The following is a 20674-nucleotide window of genomic DNA, read 5'->3' as shown; positions in this document are numbered from 1 at the left end:
ACCGAGCTTCTGCAGTCCACAGAGGAAAACGTCAAAATGTTTTAACCGTCGATCCGGCCAACAGACAACAACAACAACAACAACAGTATTCCCTGCCCGTTGTGACTTCGATTCGCCCTGGGTATTTGAAAACAGCCCGAACCCAGAACCCCTTGCAGTCCAACACATGGCTGGGTCGGGGAGTGCGATATAACGGCTACATTCAAGAACAGCAAAAGAGAGCTCCATCCGTAGCTCCTGTCGCTTTTAATGGTAGCAGGGAACAGCGACCTCTTAAACAAAATGTTAAGGGCGCTACAACTGTACATGGTAAGGCGATGCAAGGTGCCGATGCTGTGACGGCCAAGGCAAGGAAAGCAGGTATTATTGATTTAAGTGAGCAGAACACAACGGTGGGTTGAGAAGTTGGGAGGAGAAGTCAGTTACCTTGGCCGACGGCGGAATTTCATTTTCATGTCTCATCGATTTTCTTTTCCTACTTGTATTTTGGCAGTTTTTTTCTTTCCTTTGCATCCTGGCCAGTCTAGATAACTTCACTTCCTCAATACAACAGAATTTTTTTTGTCGTGGTTCTTCTTCTTGTTTCTTAGTACTTCCAATCAAAACCATTTCCCTAAAACCAAATAAAAGTCAGGCGGCAACCCATGAACCAGGCTCTAGACGGTCAGCGGGCGTGAGACTGAATTCCCCAGCCGCAGCAGGGGCGGCTGCGGAAATACAGGGGGCCGTGGTGGAGAAGGGAATTGAAGTCATGGGAAAAATGGTGGATAAACAATTACAGATCATCGATGAAGCCCAGCACAAAGCCGAAAACTTTCTCAAGAAAAAGGTTAGATAAAACAATAAGTTCCCGAGGTTTAAAACCTTACATGAGAAATAGTAGTAATAATAATGATGACGATGACGATGACGATTCCGATGACGATGCCTATGACGATGACTATCACGATGACGATGCCGATGCCGATGCCGATGCCGATGACGATGACGATGATGATGAGAGGAGCCCTTGGGAAGATGAGATACAACATTAGTATGAAAAGCCAGTTGGAGATCATAAAACATTCCGCAATGCTGTTGCGAATGTTTTTATTATTTAAAGGCTGAACAATGATAGTTGACAGGATCTCAGCAAGGGAATCCTCTATCTCCATGAATTCCTTGAGTCAACCCTTTCCTGAGTAAATTTATTTTTAGGAACAGGTTTTTCCCGCGAAAAGTGTCTTATTTCCCTTGACGTTGAGATAGCTCTGTTTTTGATTGGCTTTTACAACCGCGGGCGTACTGAATCCCCCAAGGGAGATTGGTTTTGCAACAGTGCGCGTGCTGAATCCCCCAAGAAAGATTGGTTTTGCAACAGTGCGCGTGCTGAATCCCCCAAGGGAGATTGGTTTTGCAACAGTGCGCGTGCTGAATCCCCCAAGGGAGATTAGTTTTGCAACAGTGCACGTGCTGAATCCCCCAAGGGAGATTAATTTTGCAGCAGTGCGCGTGCTGAATCCTCCAAGGAAGTATTTTGAACTAAGGTTAAATAGGATTTCACCGATACATGCTTTAGCTTTACTGCATTTTTTATATTTTGGTTTGTAGATCAAGTTAGATATCCTTCCAGAGAAAGGTTGGGAATCAGAGGACATGTTCGTTCCACCCGGCTATCATTTGGATACCGAAATAAGCGATGAAGGTGGCTCCCCGAAAGAAGCCGAACCACCTGCTTATAATTACCCAGCAGGGCTCGGGAACGTGTTGATGAACGGCTGCTACGGGACTGGGTACAAGCCGGGGGATCCCTGTTACGTGGCAAAGTGGACTTTGGACGCTTGTTTGGTACGACTGACTTTCTTGTGTTGCGATGGAAGACAAAAGCAAAACTCTTTAATAATGTAATCTCATAAAATGTGAACTAATTATACAGGAATTCCGCCCGATTGTTCTTATACTAAGGCCTACTTCTTGAACAAAGTATGACTAAGGCAAACGACCCCGCGAACGAATTACAACTCGGAGTTTAAAACCGACCGAAGCCACTACCAAGCGAACTGAGGAAATTTAAACTTCAAATCAAGTTGAAAATTGCAATTATTGTTGTTGTTGTTGTTGTATTTGTTTTGCTTTAGACTGGTGGAGATAGTAACGAAATTAAGCTGTCCAATAAGTAAACTTCATTACCGAAAGGCCAAAACAAGCGAAAAGAAAAAAAATGAAACTAGTAGTTACAACGCACCTGTCTTTACCAGAGTTCACAAGAACAAGAAAAGCGTTTTTTTCACATTTTACATTTCGCCAACACAAAGATTAGACTAATCTCTCGGCAATCATGCGAAAACGTGAATCGCTCCAAAAGCCATGAAAAGAGGTTTTTAGAAATGAGAAGTGTTCTAAAGCGTTGTGTTTCTTATTAACAGAATATGATTGACGGCGCAGCTTTCATGGGTGTCGGTTTTGATGGACGCGGTGAATACAGTCCCGAATCAAGAAAAATGAGCATCGTACAACGTAGTTGCGCAGGAAAATCAACGTAAGAATACATTTTTTTTATTTCCTTCCACGTGCTCACCGGAGACAAAATAACTTTTTTGGCCCTGCAAGAAAGAAAATAAATCTTGATAATCTTTCTATTAGTATCGATAAGAATAGTATTAATAGAGTAGAACACACAAAATTCTTAGGTGTCATCATTCATCAAAACCTCTCATGGCAGGCTCATATAAAAGCGATTTCTTCCAAAATTGCCAAATCCACTGGGATCATTATCAAATCACGACAGTTTTTCTTTTCTAATACTCTTTGCACATTATACAACTCTTTAATACTCCCTTATCTTCAATACTCAGTCTTATTATTTGTGCATCCACTTACTCTTCTCATTTACAACCCCTTTTCCGTCTCCAGAAGAAAGCTTTAAGAATCATTACTCACTCTCCACCACGTGCACATACTTACCCACTCTTTAACAAATTCAAAATACTCAACATATTTAATATTTATAAGTACCAAGTTTCTTGTTTTGTACATGTTTTCCTTCACATGCAGCAACTCTTGCCCTCTCCTCTTTCATCTCTTTTCGTTCTTAACTCTGATTGTCATCAATATCTCACCAGGCAAAAAGACAACTTACATCTTCATACTCACAAATATTCTTTTTCTCTTCGGGTACAGGGTCCTCAAATTTGGAATGACATTCCTCTCTCACTTCGTAATTCACTCACTCTTTCTAGTTACAAGCATAAACTGAGAGATTAATTTCAAACATTATAAGTTTAAACTAAGTTTAACGCAAATTCTTTTTTCTCCCTTTAAACTCTTCTTTTATCACTTTTTGCACTCTATCATTATTGTTATGTTTATTTTGCTTTATGTGCAGTAAAAATTCTTTTTATGTTGTCAGTAATAGTTTGCCTTTTTTTCTGTAAATTTTGTTCTTATTAATTTTTTTTTTTTATTCTCATTGTAACTTAGCAGCACATTGTAACTCTCTGACCTACGCCGTATAAGCCTCTGGCTTTGGCATCTTATTATCGTTAACTTGTGCTTTGTGAACTTATTTACCAATTAAAATTAAATTAAATTACTGGGTGGTCTTCTTATAATTTCAAACCGTGTGAAGAATGAAACATCTTGAACGATGCAGATTAAGATCCTAAAGGTATTGTTCAAGGCTTTTAACCATCGCTTATCGACTCCTGTTTCTGAAGGCTGAGATTAACCCGGGTAAAAAGCGTATGGAAAGTTGCCTTTTTTCACGGACGGTCCGCTGTAGGAATTTATCAACGCTTGCGGTGAAACACGATTTGTCAAGTTTTTGGCTTAGAGGATAACGAAAGTGATAACGATTATCTCCAGCATATCTATACACCTTACTTTTAAGGTATTAAAATAGACGACAAAGATAGAAGACAGATGTTAACTTGCTCTCAAGAAAAACACCTCCCTGAATCATTTTAAGCCTTGTCCTCATAAGCGACGCAAGAGTAAGGACAAGCGATTACCCAGACGTTTTATCTTGTTGTTAAAATCACACTTAAAATCAGTGCCTTTCCGTGCTCCGATAAAAGGTGCGAGAACAAAGCTTAAACAAGAACTTCGTTAATTTGGTAGATACGATGACTTCGATGTCCCTGATACGATGAATGTTCATGGCATTTACGACACCAAAGCAACAATGATGACCTTCGAAAGTCGTTCTGAGTTTCAGTCTTACGAACAACAAGAGGCAGGCGTTTCGGGTTCCTACTTTGGTTTCTACGCTGGTGCGAAAACGGCCTGGGGCGAGTCTTCATCAAGTGCAAGTCAAAAATATATGGCTCAGTTGAGTGTGGACATCAACAGGTAAAACAGGATTGACAAGTGCCTTTTTTGGTGTTGCATGTTACCACACACAAAAAAAGTAGTGATATTCTGCTGGAATTCATGATGAAATGAATTCCGGATTCCAGAAATGGATAAATCTTAATCAATAGCAGGATGAAGGGATTCTTAAGGTAATTTCAGGATTTCTAATTCTATAGCCAGCGAACTCGATCGGCAAAGCAAAAGAATCAAGGATTCCGCAATGCATATATGTAATCTGAGGAGATAACATAACCCGTTTTCCAAGTTTATTTTGCACAACTCATGGCTGAAGGAAAGTTTACCGTTTTCTTTGTTACAGATACGAGGTATTTTTGGACGAAGTCAAACCTCAGGACGTGAGTTTGTCTTTTCTTAGAGAGTTTATGGAGCTACCTACTTCTTATTTTGCTGCAGGAGGGCCACTGAAATATCGTAAGTAAGCAATCAGCAGTCATCAAAAAAGCCAGTCGGTGACTGGAATGAGAATGAGGAATATAGGAATGAGATGGGAGCATTGCATCTAAGCTTGGTGTCTTTTCTTGATCACAAGTATAACTTTGATTGAACAAACATACCTTGGTGCTTTAATATCAACTTTCTCATTTAAGAATTTAGCAGACTTGGCAATAATATTTGAAAGCACCTTGCTTCAAGAATGGCATTCATTATCGTGTATATTAAGCATATTAAGTATTTTGTCTTTTCATTACCATGCAAGGATTTTCAGTATTGAAAAGTGTACTCGTAAGGCACTGAGTTAGCCACGTGCCCCAAAATTATTTATTTGCACTAACGTTTATCTCCAAGCCTGTTACATTACCGTACATGCCTTTTTTTGCATTTCATACATTTAGAGAATTTTATCCAGAGATGGGGAACTCATTACATCAAATCTTCCAAATTTGGAGGTCAGCTTCAAATTCGCAAATTCATGGATGCAACAGACGTTTCGAGTAAGAAAGAATTTGCCGTGGAAATGGAGATGGAATTTAAGTCTCTCTTTGCTAGCGTAGGCGCAAAAGCAAGTGCAGAAAGTGGGGAATCTTCAAGGCATCAAAGCAAAACAACGTCCACGACAGTGATAGCATTAGGAGGGAGTCATGAGGTAGCATCCATCTTGTCAGACGCCTACTCGCCATCATTTAAGAACGCGTTTAAGGATTGGCTTGCTTCGATCCCACAGTACCCCAAACCCTTTCTTTTCCAAGTCAGCCCTCTTACGGATTTGTTAAATTTCAAAATGCGAGACCTATTCCCTGATGAAAAAGTCCATTGGGGTTGCGAAGGCCACGCCGCCAGCTTGACAACGGAAACCAACGCAAATGGCGATAAGGTGACCTTTTTTGAGGCCGTTAACGAGAATGGAACGAAGATCAAACATTACTGTTTTTTTGAAAGCAGAAAGGGATTGGAAGAGGCCATCAAAAGAAGACGAACAAGTTTGAAGAGAGCTATTGAAGTTTACATGGAAGAGGTATGTATGTTTTCTCTGAAAACCCAATCTTTGAAGATTCCTAGCCCTTGAATTGTTTATTTGCGATCTTTTAGGACACGAGCCTACTCCTCTACCCCCTGGTATCATGGTTAGGTATCGATCGATAGAGTCGATTGAGCCGGTGTGATTTGGTCATACAACTAGAACGGGGAACCCGGCTTCCACTTCTAGCGACTGAGACCTGCGATCAAGTGTTCTTTTCTATAGAGAGGGCGCGAAAAGTCTTTTTTGCGCTCTCTCAAAAGAAAAGTAAGTCTGATAGCGGGTTACTGAGATTTATATTTCTACTCCCCATGATGGGATGCTAGCTGGTACTCACCTATATACCTGGGTCGAGAGAGTCAAAGAAGAGAAGTCACTGCACCACTGCACCGGCTTTCACAAGCTAGCAAGAAAGCAATTACGATAATTGATGAATAACTATGTTCGATCAAATTCAATCAATAGAGCGACTTTCGTATGACCTTAAAAAAGTGTTCGCAATTTGTTTCACGGGCCAATGTTTGGCAAGATTAAAACAAAGCTTCTTCTTATTCTTGCCAAGGAAATTCCTAATATGGGCAGTAAACAGTTCGATTGCCCAATCACATTACCGCATTTCAAATGACGTCAAAGCGAAACTTTCCATAAAGTTCATGGCGACATGTCGTTGTTTGCATCGGCATTCGCTAAGCCAATGAGAATTCGCGTTCGTTTATTTTTGTTCGGTAAGTCAATTAAATGTTTTGCATTTTTGTTTGCGTTCTGTTTTTAAGTTTAGAGTGACTTTCGTATGACCTTGAAAAAGTGTTTGCAATTTGTTTCATGCACCAATGTTTGCCAAGGTTAAAACAAAGCTTCTCCTCATTCCCGCCAAGGAAACGCCTAATGTGGGCAGTAAACAGTTCGATTGCCCAATCCAATCACATTACTGCATTTCAAATGACGTCAATGTGAGATGCCGATCGCTTTCCAGAAAGTTCCATGGAGAGATGACGTTGTTTGCCTCCGCGTTCGCTAAGCCAATGAAAATTCGCGCTGGTTTGTTTTTGTTCGATACGCCAATTAAATGTTTTGTATTTTTGTTTACCTTCTGTTTTTACATTGATTTTCAAAGTTATATGAAAGTCGCTCTATTTTTCAAGGTCGTATGAAAGTCGCTCTATTCTCTGTGCATGCCCTCTTCTCCTCATGTTTCTTCAAAGCAATGTTTCATTTTCAACCCACAGGGCCCGACATCAATATCGGACTTCTCCATACCAGAGTGCAAAAAGGAAAAGCCATCCGGCCAAAAGCCAAACTTACCCACCGAAGAAGAGAATAATAAACGATCCGAGAAACCTATGCCAACATGGCAGAGTATTACCAGTGGACACAAAGAATTTCGAGTAATTTTTGACATGAAAAAGGACCTGACTGGCATTGAAGGCTACACGATTCCTCGAAATATGAATCGCCTAATGCGTTTCGTTGATGGAAAATGGCAAACTGGTGAGGGGGACGGCACATTTCATTTGTATAACGCTTTCAACAATGGAAGAAGCGGTGAAGTCAAGAAACGAAAGATATCAGTCCTCGGTCTGGTTCTTTCGTATAACGAAGATTCTGGTGGCTTGGATCTGTTGACCGATGACATCAAATACTCCAAGAAGTTCTTCCCAAATCTTCCGAAAACTTTAACAGGACGTACGCTCGCCAAACTTGTTTTAGAGAATGGCGATCCTGCTTCGAAACAGGCAAGCAAAAGGCAGAGTGAGTCGACCTTGACGCAACCCTGCAATGTGGAATTTTCTAACGCTCTCCGCTTTGATCCTACTGACACCAACGGGAAATGCCTTCATTTTACTGCGGCAACTGAGGGAAGCATATTCGTGGTCTTCTCAACTTTACCCAAAGATAGCTCCTCCTGGTATTACACTGAAATTACACCGCAGAGAGTAGCGATTTATAAGGTAAGAGATATTAGAGAGAACACTTGCTAAACTGCTATCACCGGCGCTTAACACATCATTTCGTCGTGGGAAATTTTTGCTTGACACATTTACGGAAAATATCTTCCTCACTGTGGGCATCGAGCAATGGTTCACTACAGCTGCCTACTAACTTAAATTTGGGAAGCAGGGAAAAATAATAAAGAAGGTCCCGGCTCAACTCTTCGGCTTTGAGGCAACAATCCTGCAAAGATTTGGTTGATGTTTTGTCACAATATTTGGGAGCCCAAAATAACACCAGGAGGCTGAGAATTTCTTTTCAAATTCTCTGTGCTGCAATTCATATTTGAATTTAATTCCGGTTATAATCTTTAAGACTTTCCTATGGAAGCAAAAATTCAAAATGTGTCGGATACAAGGAGGCCTTAAGTCTACGGAACAGCATTTTCACATATCAAGCTATTTTTTGACGAGTTCCTAAATAAGATTGGCTTGCACGAGTGACCAATCTTAACAACATGGGCAATAATTTCTCATGCAACTCAAGACTTGTGATTAGGTGGAAAGGTCTGGTTTCGTGGGAAAATCAATTTAAAATTAACTCGGTATATAAAAACGCCGTTCCACAAATACAGTGAACTTGTTCGCTTCTAGTCGTTGGCTCCAGCGGATTCTCATTGGCAGTGGAACTTGTCAACCTCGTACCCAGGCCCTCTCTCGTTTCCTGTCTTGTCGACGAGTTAGAGAGATCCTGGTTGCAGCTGGAGGGGGAGGCTGCGAAAACCTATCCACCCTCCCAGCGGTATAGTTTTTGCAGCCACTTGGAAAGGTTACCAGCGGAAAGCCTGTACTGGGTTCCTACAGCTAGGTTTTTGGGTGACATAACAAAATGACCATGTTATTTATTTACAATTTCTTTGATTGTTTGACACTTAAAACTATTAATTAGACAACGCGTCCCTTGTTAATTTCATTCCCACAGGGACAAGAATTACAAACCTCAACAGTTAATCCAAACGCCCGGGGTCTGGGTGACGCAAATTTGCTCCAGTCATACTTCGTTTGCATCACCGAGACAGATTCCAGCACTTTGATTGAATACGGAAAAACACTGGGAACGACAGAGAGTGGCGACATTTACTTGAACAGGTTGGACACCGAACAACATCTGAACGTGCGCTTTTATGCCTTTGGCAACGGCGACAAAAAAGTTGACATCATTGATGCTCATATTGTGTCACGTGACTTGACCACGGCGATCTGCAAAGGAGACACCTATATGGACTACGAAACGATGCTATGTACACAAAGGTGTCACGAATATTGTGATCCACTCCATGGTAAAGTTCCAAGAACTAAGGAGAATAGAATAATCTTTAATTGTATTTTTAAAGTGTTTTAAGTATAATGGTCCAGCTTATATTAATAACTTTTTAACCGTCGTATGACATCATATAATCTAAGAATGTAGTTCAAACTTCTTATAATATTCAATATCTTCATTCTTACTCGCACATCATCTCTTGCCTTTCTCGGTCTCTTTTTTGTTTTGTCTTTTTTCATCGCAAGGATGCAATACGGAGACTCCTGGAAATCCGCTGCCTTCTGAATGTAACCAATGTCGTGTTGCCGCGGACCTTGGCACAGATACGTATACATGCCTGCCAGAATGCAAGGAACCAAACTTCATCTCGAGTGGGTATTGCGTTGGTAAAGAAGGTATGTATTTGAATACCACTGTAATGCACACTAGGAAGATTGTGGAAGCCTCCTCTCCGACTTAAAAAACGACGTAAAATGAGAGGAAATAATGATTGCAATCAAATTGGTCCTGGAATGGTATAAGTAAAAAATGAGTTTCGCAATTGCTTTGGGCTATCCACCTTTTGAACAACCGAGGCCTGATATAAAGAACTTTTGTATAATATCAATACGTCTCAATTATTCAAGATGGCGGCGTCCGGGAAATTTGAAAATAAAAAGACATGCAAGCGATTCTGAAATTTATTTTTTTCCCATGCAAACACTTTCATTAAAAGAGTTTCAAACAAATTCGATTGTAGACATAATTTCCTGTGGTTTTAGGGTATTGTATTGTTGGGGTGGAGACTCCCTTTAAGTTTCAAAAGTGTTCCAATTTTTACGATAAAAGAGCTTTAATTGAAAAGAAATGGTTGCACTCTCCAAATTGAATCGTCAAGCAGTAAGAACTCCGGAATACTGTAAGCCCGGGAAGTTTTGAGTTCAACCCTGCTCAGAGGATTTGATTAGGTTCTACTTTTGGTGAGACAGCATGCACCTATTGAAAACCACACAGTGCTCGCAAAAAGTCTTCATACTTACCACTCCTTGCTCTTCTGACCAAAAACAGCGAGAGCTATGCGGTGATGAACCCCGTCTGGCCACAATGCTAAGCTTAAGACCCCATCCAGCCGTTCACACGCATCCGGATATTTTTGAATCCGCAACTTTTTCTTTGCGAATTCAATATTTTCCACGTCCACACTCAATTTATTCAAAAGGAATTTGCCTGTGCACGCGTATTCGGATAGGACTCCTCTGTGGCTATTGTCAATAGAGCATGCGCCATCAGGCGGGACCATGTTGAATATTTTCGCCGTTAAGACTGGATCTGAGCTTGTAACGACTCGGATTTGAAAATAACCGGATTCGACTGTCCACACGATTTCAATTTCTTTGCGTATTCAAAAATGTCTCTCCTCGGGTGAACAAAGAAACGATTAAATAAAAGTTTCCCGGCAACATAAGCCACTAACTTGGTCTTGGTAGTAAATTCTTCCGTAATGAAAATGTTACGATCTCCCTAAGCTTCATCAAGAGATCTAACTAAGTATATTTTGTTTTCAAAGCAACGTTTGATTTGGAGCCTGGCGTGAGAAATGAAGGCGAGAAAATACTTTCTGTCAGTGAAATTCCACATCTTGCATCCTTCTCTTTGTGTTTATGGCTCCGTTTCTTGAACAAGCATGGAGGATCAGGGAACTGGGACATGGTGCGATACTATACATCAGGTAGCAGGGTAGATGGATTTGGTCTGAAGTGGGTTTATCACGCTGATGAGATGCATCTGTCGGTACAACTGGTAGCGTTGACTAAAGGATGGCACAAGGTATACGAGGTACAGGACAGGTAAGAATACCACTGTCTACTTCCTTTCTGTTCGTTATAGTCCTCAAAATGGCCGGCTAAAAAGGAGTAACTCTGGAGGTTGTAATAGACCTCCGTTCAGCTCCGTTCTGTTGGCAGCGCTTCATGGGTTCATATTGAACAAACACAATGAAACGCCACACATGCGCCTGCCCACAGTTGAATAACCGATTGGTCGGCTCTGTTGGTTAACTTCGGACCACCGAGCGAGAGGCAGTCGGTTGGAACTCCATCTTGGGCCATGACTCGGAGCCTTCGAATAACTGAGAGAAAAGTTCTGCCTTTACACACCTGCAAACGGCTAAACTTTCGTGTCTCAGTCTGGGGTTGTGAGGGCCCGGGGAGGGGGGGTTGCTCACCCCCTGCACCCTCCCCCTAGATCCCCCCCCCCCTTCCTGGCGCCAACTATAAACGGGAGGCCCCGTCTCACAATCCTCTTAATGGGAACTTTAATCTGTTTGATAGCGACTTTGAGATCTACGACGGCCACGTCGACGAAACCGTCCCATCAAAATGTAACGTTCGCGTAGAATGTGGGCGAAGCATTCTAACGAGCGGTTTCAGAGTAAAAATAAAGAACTGAAAGGTTCATATTTTGTATGCTCACTTGTCGTCAAAATTTCAAACTTTATGATCATTTCACGGCGTTGTTAGGCAGAGCACCGCACAAATATTTCTTAAAATGCGTGTTGCATGGTTATTTTTGGTCTGTTAACCAATAATATTCCTATTTTGTGCCATCGTCTTTGCCGTAGCCGTCGTCGTTTCTTGAACTCCCTAAAAATATGACCTTACCTGAAGTGCTGCTTTCGGTTCTCGTACTTCAGCATAAAAATTATCTTGCAGAGATCAATAAAAACTCTCTCATCATAATTTCATGGCCGTCGTCAAAAACCGTTAACCTTCATTGGAATAAACATTGCATTCATGTGCTTTCGCTTTACGTTTCAAAGAGTATCTTCTGCAAATTATTTGGATGACTTGGCGTGGCACCACTATTGCCTCACGTTCTCTGGTGAAAGCGGCCTGATCTCGCAGTACGCAGACGGAAAGAAAGTCAAATCGGAGACTGGCATTCCCATGGAAATTGAAGGAGGAGGAGCGTTGAGGATTGGCTACAGAATGGAATCACATAGGTACCAAATGAGTGGGTTGAACCTTTGGGACAAAGTTCTCCCTCCTGAAGAAATAAGCGATATGGCGACTTCATGTGTCAAGGGAATGGGGAATGTCAAGAACTGGTATCACTTCTCCGACGCTGCAAAAGCCATGGCTTCCATGAATGTAATCACCCCGTCGGTGTGCCGCGCCCCAGTACAACACGTCACAGAAACGGAAATCGAAGAAGCTTCAACTGGGGGATGATATCTCTGCTCTGTAACCCATTATGTATTGTGTTATGAATGGAATAAAAGTTTCCCACCGAGTGGAAATTTTTTGCGTCTCTTGAAGACAATTTATTTGAGAGTTGCTTACGAAAAGGTTAGCTTTTAAATTAGTGACTGAGATAAAATGATTTCAAATGAAACCATGTTGTCTCGCAGTGATGAGCGCAATTTTCTATTGCGTCGAGAAGCCTGAAAAATTTTCAGGACTTCAACGGGACTTGAACCCGCAACCTCGCGATACCGGTGCGGTGCTCTAACCAACTGAGCTATGAAGCCACTGACGTTGGGAGCTGGTCACTTCTGAGTTCAAATCCCGTTGAAGTCCTGAAAATTTTTCAGGCTTCTCGACGGAATATAAATTTGCGCTCATCACTGCGAGACAATATGGTTTCATTTGATTTCATACCCGCAGTGCAATATATGTATTTCATATATATCTTTCACTCATAATTACTTATCACGGGAAATTGTGAACTCAGAATTGACCAGCTCCCAACGTCAGTGGCTTCATAGCTCAGTTGGTTAGAGCATCGCACCGGTATCGCGAGGTCGCGGGTTCAAATCCCGTTGAAGTCCTGAAAATTTTTCAGGCCTCTCGACGCAATAGAAATTTGAGCTTATCACTGCGAGACAACATGGTTTCATTTGATTTCATACCCGCAGTGCAATATATGTATTTTATATATATCTTTCACTCATAAAATGATTTATTTGCTAATAATGTGATGAAATTCCATGAAGATCAGTTTCCAGGCACTGTAATAATCATTGCGGTGTGTTGCGGTACCAGTTTCTCACCCACCGTAAACCTCCGGCTTCCCCGACCCTAAAAAAAAAATAAAAGTAAAAATAAAATGCTAAAACGAAGGAGGAAACTGCTGTTCTCATAAATACATCAATTTATCTGAAGAACGATGCGTTTTTTGTCTTTGAACAAAAAAAACCTGAAAACCTGAAAAAGGAATGCATTTGTTTTCCCGGAAATTGTAATGGTTATGATTAAACGGGCATTTTGGGTGTCCCTTTAATACACCATGCAACTGCTGCCTGTCGCAGCTTGAAGATTCACAGAGCCATAATTAAGGTTTCACTCCCATGCATACATATATCAAAACGAAAAAACTCCAGGTGATGAATTTCTTTATTCGCGTCACCAGTCTGCTTGGCAATGTATTGAGCTAGTGAGGAGAAAATTTATGTTGGTCAGTCTTGGGAGTGAAAGGTTAATTGAGGGTTAATTGGTGTTCGTGCCTACATATATTTATCTTACCTGCATTCCCCGTGAGGCTTTTCATCTGAAGTTTGGATGCGTATCACTCAAGTTAAAAAGAATAAAGTCAATGGTAATCAAAAACGGAATATCGAGATCGGCGATATACTCTTTATTTATATGGACAAGTCAGGAACAAATATCTCGATTAAATTTCAATATCTCTGTATTTGCATTTTTTCAAAAATTAACTATCATTAGATCTGTAGTCGTTGACAAATGAAACTGTCAGTTTTCATCTTGAGTTTTGACAACAGCATTACCTTTACTTCATCATTCTCACAACTACGGCAAAACGGTTCGCGCCACGTAGGTTGGAGCATACAGGCGCTTTCAAAAGAATTATCCTTTCTACGTCAACGCGGTACGTTTCTGCGTTTCCTTAAAGGTGAGGGATTTTCTTTTTTCATGTTTCCATAAAGCTACTGACCTGCATTTAATTTTTTTTTTTGCTCATAACCTCGCCTCTTTTTGAACGACGTTTTTTGGAATTCTTCGGAAGAAAGTGACAGAAAGTTAAAGGAAGAATACACTCAATGTCCAAACACAAGATTTTGCTCATCTAACCTCTCCTTCAGTGTGAGGCTAGATGTGCAAAGACAAAGCCTTTATGCCCCACGGACTCCAAAATGGCCGCCGAGTGATAAAGGTGTATTTATATTCGGCAATAATGTACAAACGCCCCTTATCCCCTTGAGATTTAACTTGAAAATTTCCGTGCACCTTGTTCTATAAGAGAACCCTATTTGCATAATCTATTACCATTTTGGTATAAATAGGATTGTTTTATCCCGTTTGTTCCTTCTTCTTCTTTAGCTTTTTACGGACGTCGGGCATTCGACCCTCCCACCTCTCCCCAGCGATGACCAGCGTGTTGCCATGGTTCCCACACTCCTTCCACCTCGGACTCGCCTCTTCCCATAAATTACTTCTGCCCGAGGCATTTGGGAGTGTGAGGGCTCCCAGTGATAATTTATTACTAGATTTTTTCACAAATTTTCAGTGGATTCACGTTTAGAAATGACTGAAATTAACAAAATCCGCAGCATGCAAAAGGCGTTTTCGGCTTTGAGTTTGATTGGAAATTGATTTTTTCTGGTAAACGTTTATGAAATTTACAAACATTTCTCTATGTGTTGCTCAAGGCAACACAAAAAACGGTTTAACGCGGAAAACTGTTGATGATTAAGGTGGGAGGAGGATTTTTTCGTTTCTGTCACCAGAGACAGTAAATGTAGTCAATAGTCAAGCACGTATAAGAAAAAAAAAATGCTAGGTCGAATTGAAATTGGTATTCTTCCGTTAACGTTTCGTCACTAATATGAATCCAAACAATTTTACAAAATGTTTCTGCAAAATTGAATTAGAAGAGAGAAGGCTCTAGAATGCATGGGTGTAAAAGATAGATAAAGATAAATTCACCTCCCTCCATAAACACCACCAAAGGTACGATGCCAACTTATCAGATGAAGGAACCATTCATACACGTAAAACATCTTTGCAGGTGGTTATCCAGATATGATCTATTGTAGACTCATTAAAGTGACAAATAAAAGTTGTCACATACGGAAAATTGCACGTGTAGACGACTCGTCACATAAAATGTGGCAAATTCCTGTCTTTCAGTGAGCGCTATAGACCGAATGCATAAATGGCGGCCAAAAAAACATTCTTTGTTTAAGTGCTAATTAGACTCACTAGCCTCGTATGCATGCACAAAATACAAAAGAAATGTTGCTTGAGAGCGAGGCTAGTCAGTCTAATTAGCACATAAACAAAAGAATACATTTTTGCCCTCCATTTATGCATTCGGTCTATTGGAGAACGAACAGGCAACCTCGACTTGTTTCTGCTTTATCTCTGCTGTCCAAACGCATTGCTGACTCACTTGTCAAAAATTACCGGTATTTGTTGTGCTATTTACACGATCAAATGTATTTGCCACATAAAATTGTCACATAACAATTGCTCCTACACCTGTAGAAGGGGTTTACGTGATGAATTTAGCAACTTAATTTACGATCGTGACTTTAACATTTCTGGATCTGCTTTCGGTTGAGTTTCAGCTGCTCAACTCTAAATCAATATCGTCTTAACCAATCCAAGACTAGCTGTTATCACTTTGCTGACGTCACTGTTCATTAACATGCGAATTTGCTCACAGAGGGCAAGTTCAAGTTCAAGTTCAAGTTTATTAAAGGCTTAAGCACTACTCGCAGTTTACGACAGCCAATTCGGCTAAGTATCTTCCTCTAATCGTAAATCTCGTTGCTTTTAATTGTACACAATTAGTCTTAGTTTTGTCATATTTTCTTTTCGCTTGTTTTACCTTTTAGTTATTGTAAGTCGCTTTTTCGTTCTGTAAGGTTGAATTGTTGCGATTTGTCATGCGTTAAAACCACTGCTCCGCTCGATTACTTAACAAGACAAAAATAAAAAAAAAGGAAAATTATTAGAAATTATATCACTTCGAATCTTAAGTTAAGCAAACATAGCCATAGTATAGCCATAGTGCGGAACATAATATTCAATTATTTTTTTCTCAATGCGCGAGCGGGCGGAATTCTGCGAATCCTGCAATCCGATTGCCTCTAGGAGCGGGCGGAATTTTTCTACGTTGCCTGCCTACCCGGGCGGAATCCTAGCCCTGGTTGCGTGAGCTTTTGTGATGAGCCGGTGCTAGAACCAAAATTATATATTTTGAGGCCTTTAAAATGTTTTCAAAGTAAACAGTGCTGCTTTACAAATTAAGAAATGTTGTGAACAGAATCAACCAATCATTGCGGTATTGCTTGATATTTCAGGGATGGCGCAGTAGTGAGAGCACTCGCCTCCCACCAATATGGCCTGGGTTGGATTCCCAGATCCGGTATCATATGTTGGTCGAGTGTGTTGGTTCTCTATTCTGCTCCAAGAGGTTTTTTCCCGTGTACTCCGGTTTTCACCTCTCCTCAAAAACCAATTTAATTTGATTTCATTTGTGCACGACCCCACAAGCTATCCAGCTTTAAACATTCTCGTGTGAAAAAAAGGTCTATTATTATTATTATTATTATTATTATTATTATTATTATTATTATATATTATTATTATTATTATGCAGTATAAACGTTCGTATGCTAGCTTAGCACATAGCTCAATAGGGCGCAATTGCGTAACCTAAAGGCTGTAAAAATAACCTGAATGTATCTAAAAAGTTCGTATCTACATATATCGATCTATATATAAGCGAATTAAAAGGTTAACTTCGATTCTTAAAAAGGTAAAAATATGAAATGAATCTCTTCAGACCTATTTAAACAATAATATTAAAGCATCTAAGACGATCCTAAATAATTGTTCTGTTGTCTCTGACCGGAGTTAGTATCTGCTTACGGCCCGAGCAAGTTCGTTAGTAAGTTGTTTATTATATGGCACTCCAGATCTTCAGGATAATAAAACTCGCTTGGAGAATGTTCATCTTCTTCATCCATCTTTGCAATTTCGGAAAAATTTCAATCTTTTTAGCTTCCTCTAATAATTTCACTGTGAAGAATGACAATATTCACAGTTTTTTTTCGTTATTTTGGTTGCAAATTTTGAATTTGCCGGCTTCGCTCCAAAACAAAAATGCACGGGTTGGACCGTTTTCATGGAAACGGTCCGTACTGCAAAATCCTGACCGAGAAAGAACCAATCAGAGCAAAGGGATTTGCCTAAGACTGGGTTTGCCATATAATAATGCCTAGTACTTAGATGATTTTTTTTCCACAAGACGTGGTGAGGAGCGGATGCCACAGTGGAGCGCGATCCTAAAAAAAAGATCGGGCTTAAAATAGTTTCTCCTTTTTTCACACAAATAAATATATTCTGTTCTTAGATATAGTTATGGTAATCACAATAAGACGAAATTTGGCCAGAGTATTAAGTACCCATCTCACATCACAACACATTTTGTTCCAAAATACCGTTACCATGGCAACAAGATAAGGCATCTCTTTGAGCCTTAAAATCAGCATAAATTGTCTTTTTTGAAAAAATGGGACGGTGAAATCTTCCCATACAGCGTTACCTAATAATGTTTGAAAAAACCTATAAAATATTAAAAATAAAATAAAAAATCGTACGCCAGGCAGAAAAATCATTAAAAAAAAAAGTCTCTAACTTTTGTTCCACCTACAGAATATTTAACGCATTTAAAGAAATAACTTTCAAATGAACTTAAGTTAACATGCAAAAAATGAAAACAATTTACCGTCAGGAAGCAGAGATATAAACGATTGAAGTTGCAAAATTAGGAGAAATGAGGGGTTTGTAAGTTTAGAATTTACGCATGCGTCACTCGCTCATTCGAGTCTGCGCGTGCGTGGAACGACAGGCAACCAAAAAACGGATTTAAGTGACCATTAAAATTTTCGTCGTTTTCGTGAATAGGAGATGTATGCTTATATTCCATCTGAATAAGAATTAGAAGAAAACTGTGCGAAATCAGCGTTCAAGTTATTTTTTTCCGGCCAGCTGAAAATCCTTTCGAGCCGCCTTAAGCTCCCTTCCAACTTACCACGCTAAATGTCATGGGCGCTTCGTCTGATCTTTTTGGCGTACCCTTGGAAATTTACCACGGGAAATGTCGGTCAAACGCACCAAATGCAGTTTCCCGCGGTAAAAGTGCCCGTGCAACCGCACCTATTCTGGACAGGGAAACTTGTTGCTTAGCGACGGGCTAAACGACAACTGAAAAATCAGAGTACTATTGTAGGTACCAACCTACGACCTCGGTAACCCCGGTCGGATGTAAGTTCCACCCATCGAGCTACTGGACCTCCAAGCTTACTTTGGGGTGATAGCTTTCCTTGTCGTCGCTGGGAAAACTCTTCCCATTTCTATTCCGATGAAATTGGGGTCTCGAGCCAACATATATAAGCGAAACGGACTATTAAACACTACAAGTATGTGCGGAGTAAATTACATGAAAAGTGGAACCGCTGGATCCAAGTAGACCTATAATTGATTGCGCACAAGAGAACATGGGGTGAAAAACCGAATCCCTGGGTCCCATGACAATTTTTTAGATCGCACCCAGACTGCGAAGGTCATTTCTATCTGTCGTTACCATGACCGCGCGGTCCACTCTCACACAAACTGTCCAATAAGATGTTGTCTTCTAAATAAACACGTAGTATAACACGAAACTAATAATCCTTGCCTTGCACCTGACGTCATTGGCGGCCATGTTGCTGTACTGAAGAATAGCGAAAACGTCTTTATTATTATGCAAAATGCGAGTGACAGTTTGCTTTTGTTTTGTAGACCAACATGGCCGTCTAATCACGTGAGTGCAAACCAAGAATAGGGCGCGTTCGATTGACCCTATTCCGGAATAAAAATACGTAGAGTGATGATTCAAAAACGGTATGTCTGGCGTTTTGAAGCAACAAGGATAACAAAGATATGTTTAACACAGCATTTTAGCAGATGTTTGATAATTTTAATACGAATCTCCGTGAAAACGAGAGATTTCGAACTTCTATGTACCCTATTCGCGCGGCGGCCATATTTGGCCATAGACAGTAGATTTCGTACCCCGAGCCTGGAGGTCAACACTCATTGTCATCCCTCAAACTGACAATTCCCTTTTTATTCAACTTACACGACGCACAATCTACTTCAGACTTCATAGCTCAGTTGGTTAGAGCATCGCACCGGTATCGCGAGGTCGCGGGTTCAAATCCCGTTGAAGTCCTGAAAATTTTTCAGGCCTCTCGACGCAATAGAAATTTGCGCTTACCACTGCGAGACAACATGGTTTCATTTGATTTCATACCCGCAGTGCAATATATGTATTTTATATATATCTTTCACTCATAAAATGATTTATTTGCTAAAAATGTGATGAAATTCCATGAAGATCAGTTTCCAGGCACTGTAATAATCATTGCGGTGTGTTGCGGTACCAGTTTCTCACCCACCGTAAACCTCCGGCTTCCCCGACCCTAAAAAAAAAATAAAAGTAAAAATAAAATGCTAAAACGAAGGAGGAAACTGCTGTTCTCATAAATACATCAATTTATCTGAAGAACGATGCGTTTTTTGTCTTTGAACAAAAAAAACCTGAAAACCTGAAAAAGGAATGCATTTGTTTTCCCGGAAATTGTAATGGTTATGATTAAACGGGCATTTTGGGTGTCCCTTTAATACACCATGCAACTGCTGCCTGTCGCAGCTTGAAGATTCACAGAGCCATAATTAAGGTTTCACTCCCATGCATACATATATCAAAACGAAAAAACTCCAGGTGATGAATTTCTTTATTCGCGTCACCAGTCTGCTTGGCAATGTATTGAGCTAGTGAGGAGAAAATTTATGTTGGTCAGTCTTGGGAGTGAAAGGTTAATTGAGGGTTAATTGGTGTTCGTGCCTACATATATTTATCTTACCTGCATTCCCCGTGAGGCTTTTCATCTGAAGTTTGGATGCGTATCACTCAAGTTAAAAAGAATAAAGTCAATGGTAATCAAAAACGGAATATCGAGATCGGCGATATACTCTTTATTTATATGGACAAGTCAGGAACAAATATCTCGATTAAATTTCAATATCTCTGTATTTGCATTTTTTCAAAAATTAACTATCATTAGATCTGTAGTCGTTGACAAATGAAACTGTCAGTTTTCATCTTGAGTTTTGACAACAGCATTACCTTTACTTCATCATTCTCACAACTACGGCAAAACGGTTCGCGCCACGTAGGTTGGAGCATACAGGCGCTTTCAAAAGAATTATCCTTTCTACGTCAACGCGGTACGTTTCTGCGTTTCCTTAAAGGTGAGGGATTTTCTTTTTTCATGTTTCCATAAAGCTACTGACCTGCATTTAATTTTTTTTTTGCTCATAACCTCGCCTCTTTTTGAACGACGTTTTTTGGAATTCTTCGGAAGAAAGTGACAGAAAGTTAAAGGAAGAATACACTCAATGTCCAAACACAAGATTTTGCTCATCTAACCTCTCCTTCAGTGTGAGGCTAGATGTGCAAAGACAAAGCCTTTATGCCCCACGGACTCCAAAATGGCCGCTGAGTGATAAAGGTGTATTTATATTCGGCAATAATGTACAAACGCCCCTTATCCCCTTG

At 40.4% G+C, this 20674-nt stretch overlaps 1 protein-coding gene across 3 annotated transcripts in view; it reads left to right on the top strand.

The window, feature by feature from the left end:
• LOC137988964 (uncharacterized) overlaps nucleotides 1-12418 on the top strand; it is a 20469-nt gene extending 8051 nt beyond the window's left edge. For all 3 annotated transcript variants that reach the window (XM_068834898.1, XM_068834896.1, XM_068834905.1), the window contains exons 3-14: nucleotides 1-360; nucleotides 591-829; nucleotides 1591-1827; nucleotides 2406-2518; nucleotides 4099-4329; nucleotides 4652-4764; nucleotides 5187-5806; nucleotides 7036-7758; nucleotides 8720-9077; nucleotides 9307-9456; nucleotides 10608-10887; nucleotides 11859-12418. The exon at nucleotides 1-360 is cut by the window's left edge and continues 33 nt beyond it. In XM_068834898.1, the coding sequence (XP_068690999.1) occupies nucleotides 1-360; nucleotides 591-829; nucleotides 1591-1827; nucleotides 2406-2518; nucleotides 4099-4329; nucleotides 4652-4764; nucleotides 5187-5806; nucleotides 7036-7758; nucleotides 8720-9077; nucleotides 9307-9456; nucleotides 10608-10887; nucleotides 11859-12270 (3836 nt within the window). In that variant the 3' untranslated portion in view covers nucleotides 12271-12418. The remainder of the gene's footprint in view (nucleotides 361-590; nucleotides 830-1590; nucleotides 1828-2405; nucleotides 2519-4098; nucleotides 4330-4651; nucleotides 4765-5186; nucleotides 5807-7035; nucleotides 7759-8719; nucleotides 9078-9306; nucleotides 9457-10607; nucleotides 10888-11858) is intronic.
• The last annotated feature ends 8256 nt before the right edge of the window (nucleotides 12419-20674 follow it).

The sequence above is a fragment of the Montipora foliosa genome, chromosome 2 (genome assembly GCF_036669935.1).
Source record: "Montipora foliosa isolate CH-2021 chromosome 2, ASM3666993v2, whole genome shotgun sequence".
NCBI lineage: Eukaryota > Metazoa > Cnidaria > Anthozoa > Scleractinia > Acroporidae > Montipora > Montipora foliosa.
The sequence above is the reverse complement of the archived record's forward strand: the minus strand, read 5'-3'. Positions and strand labels throughout refer to the sequence as shown.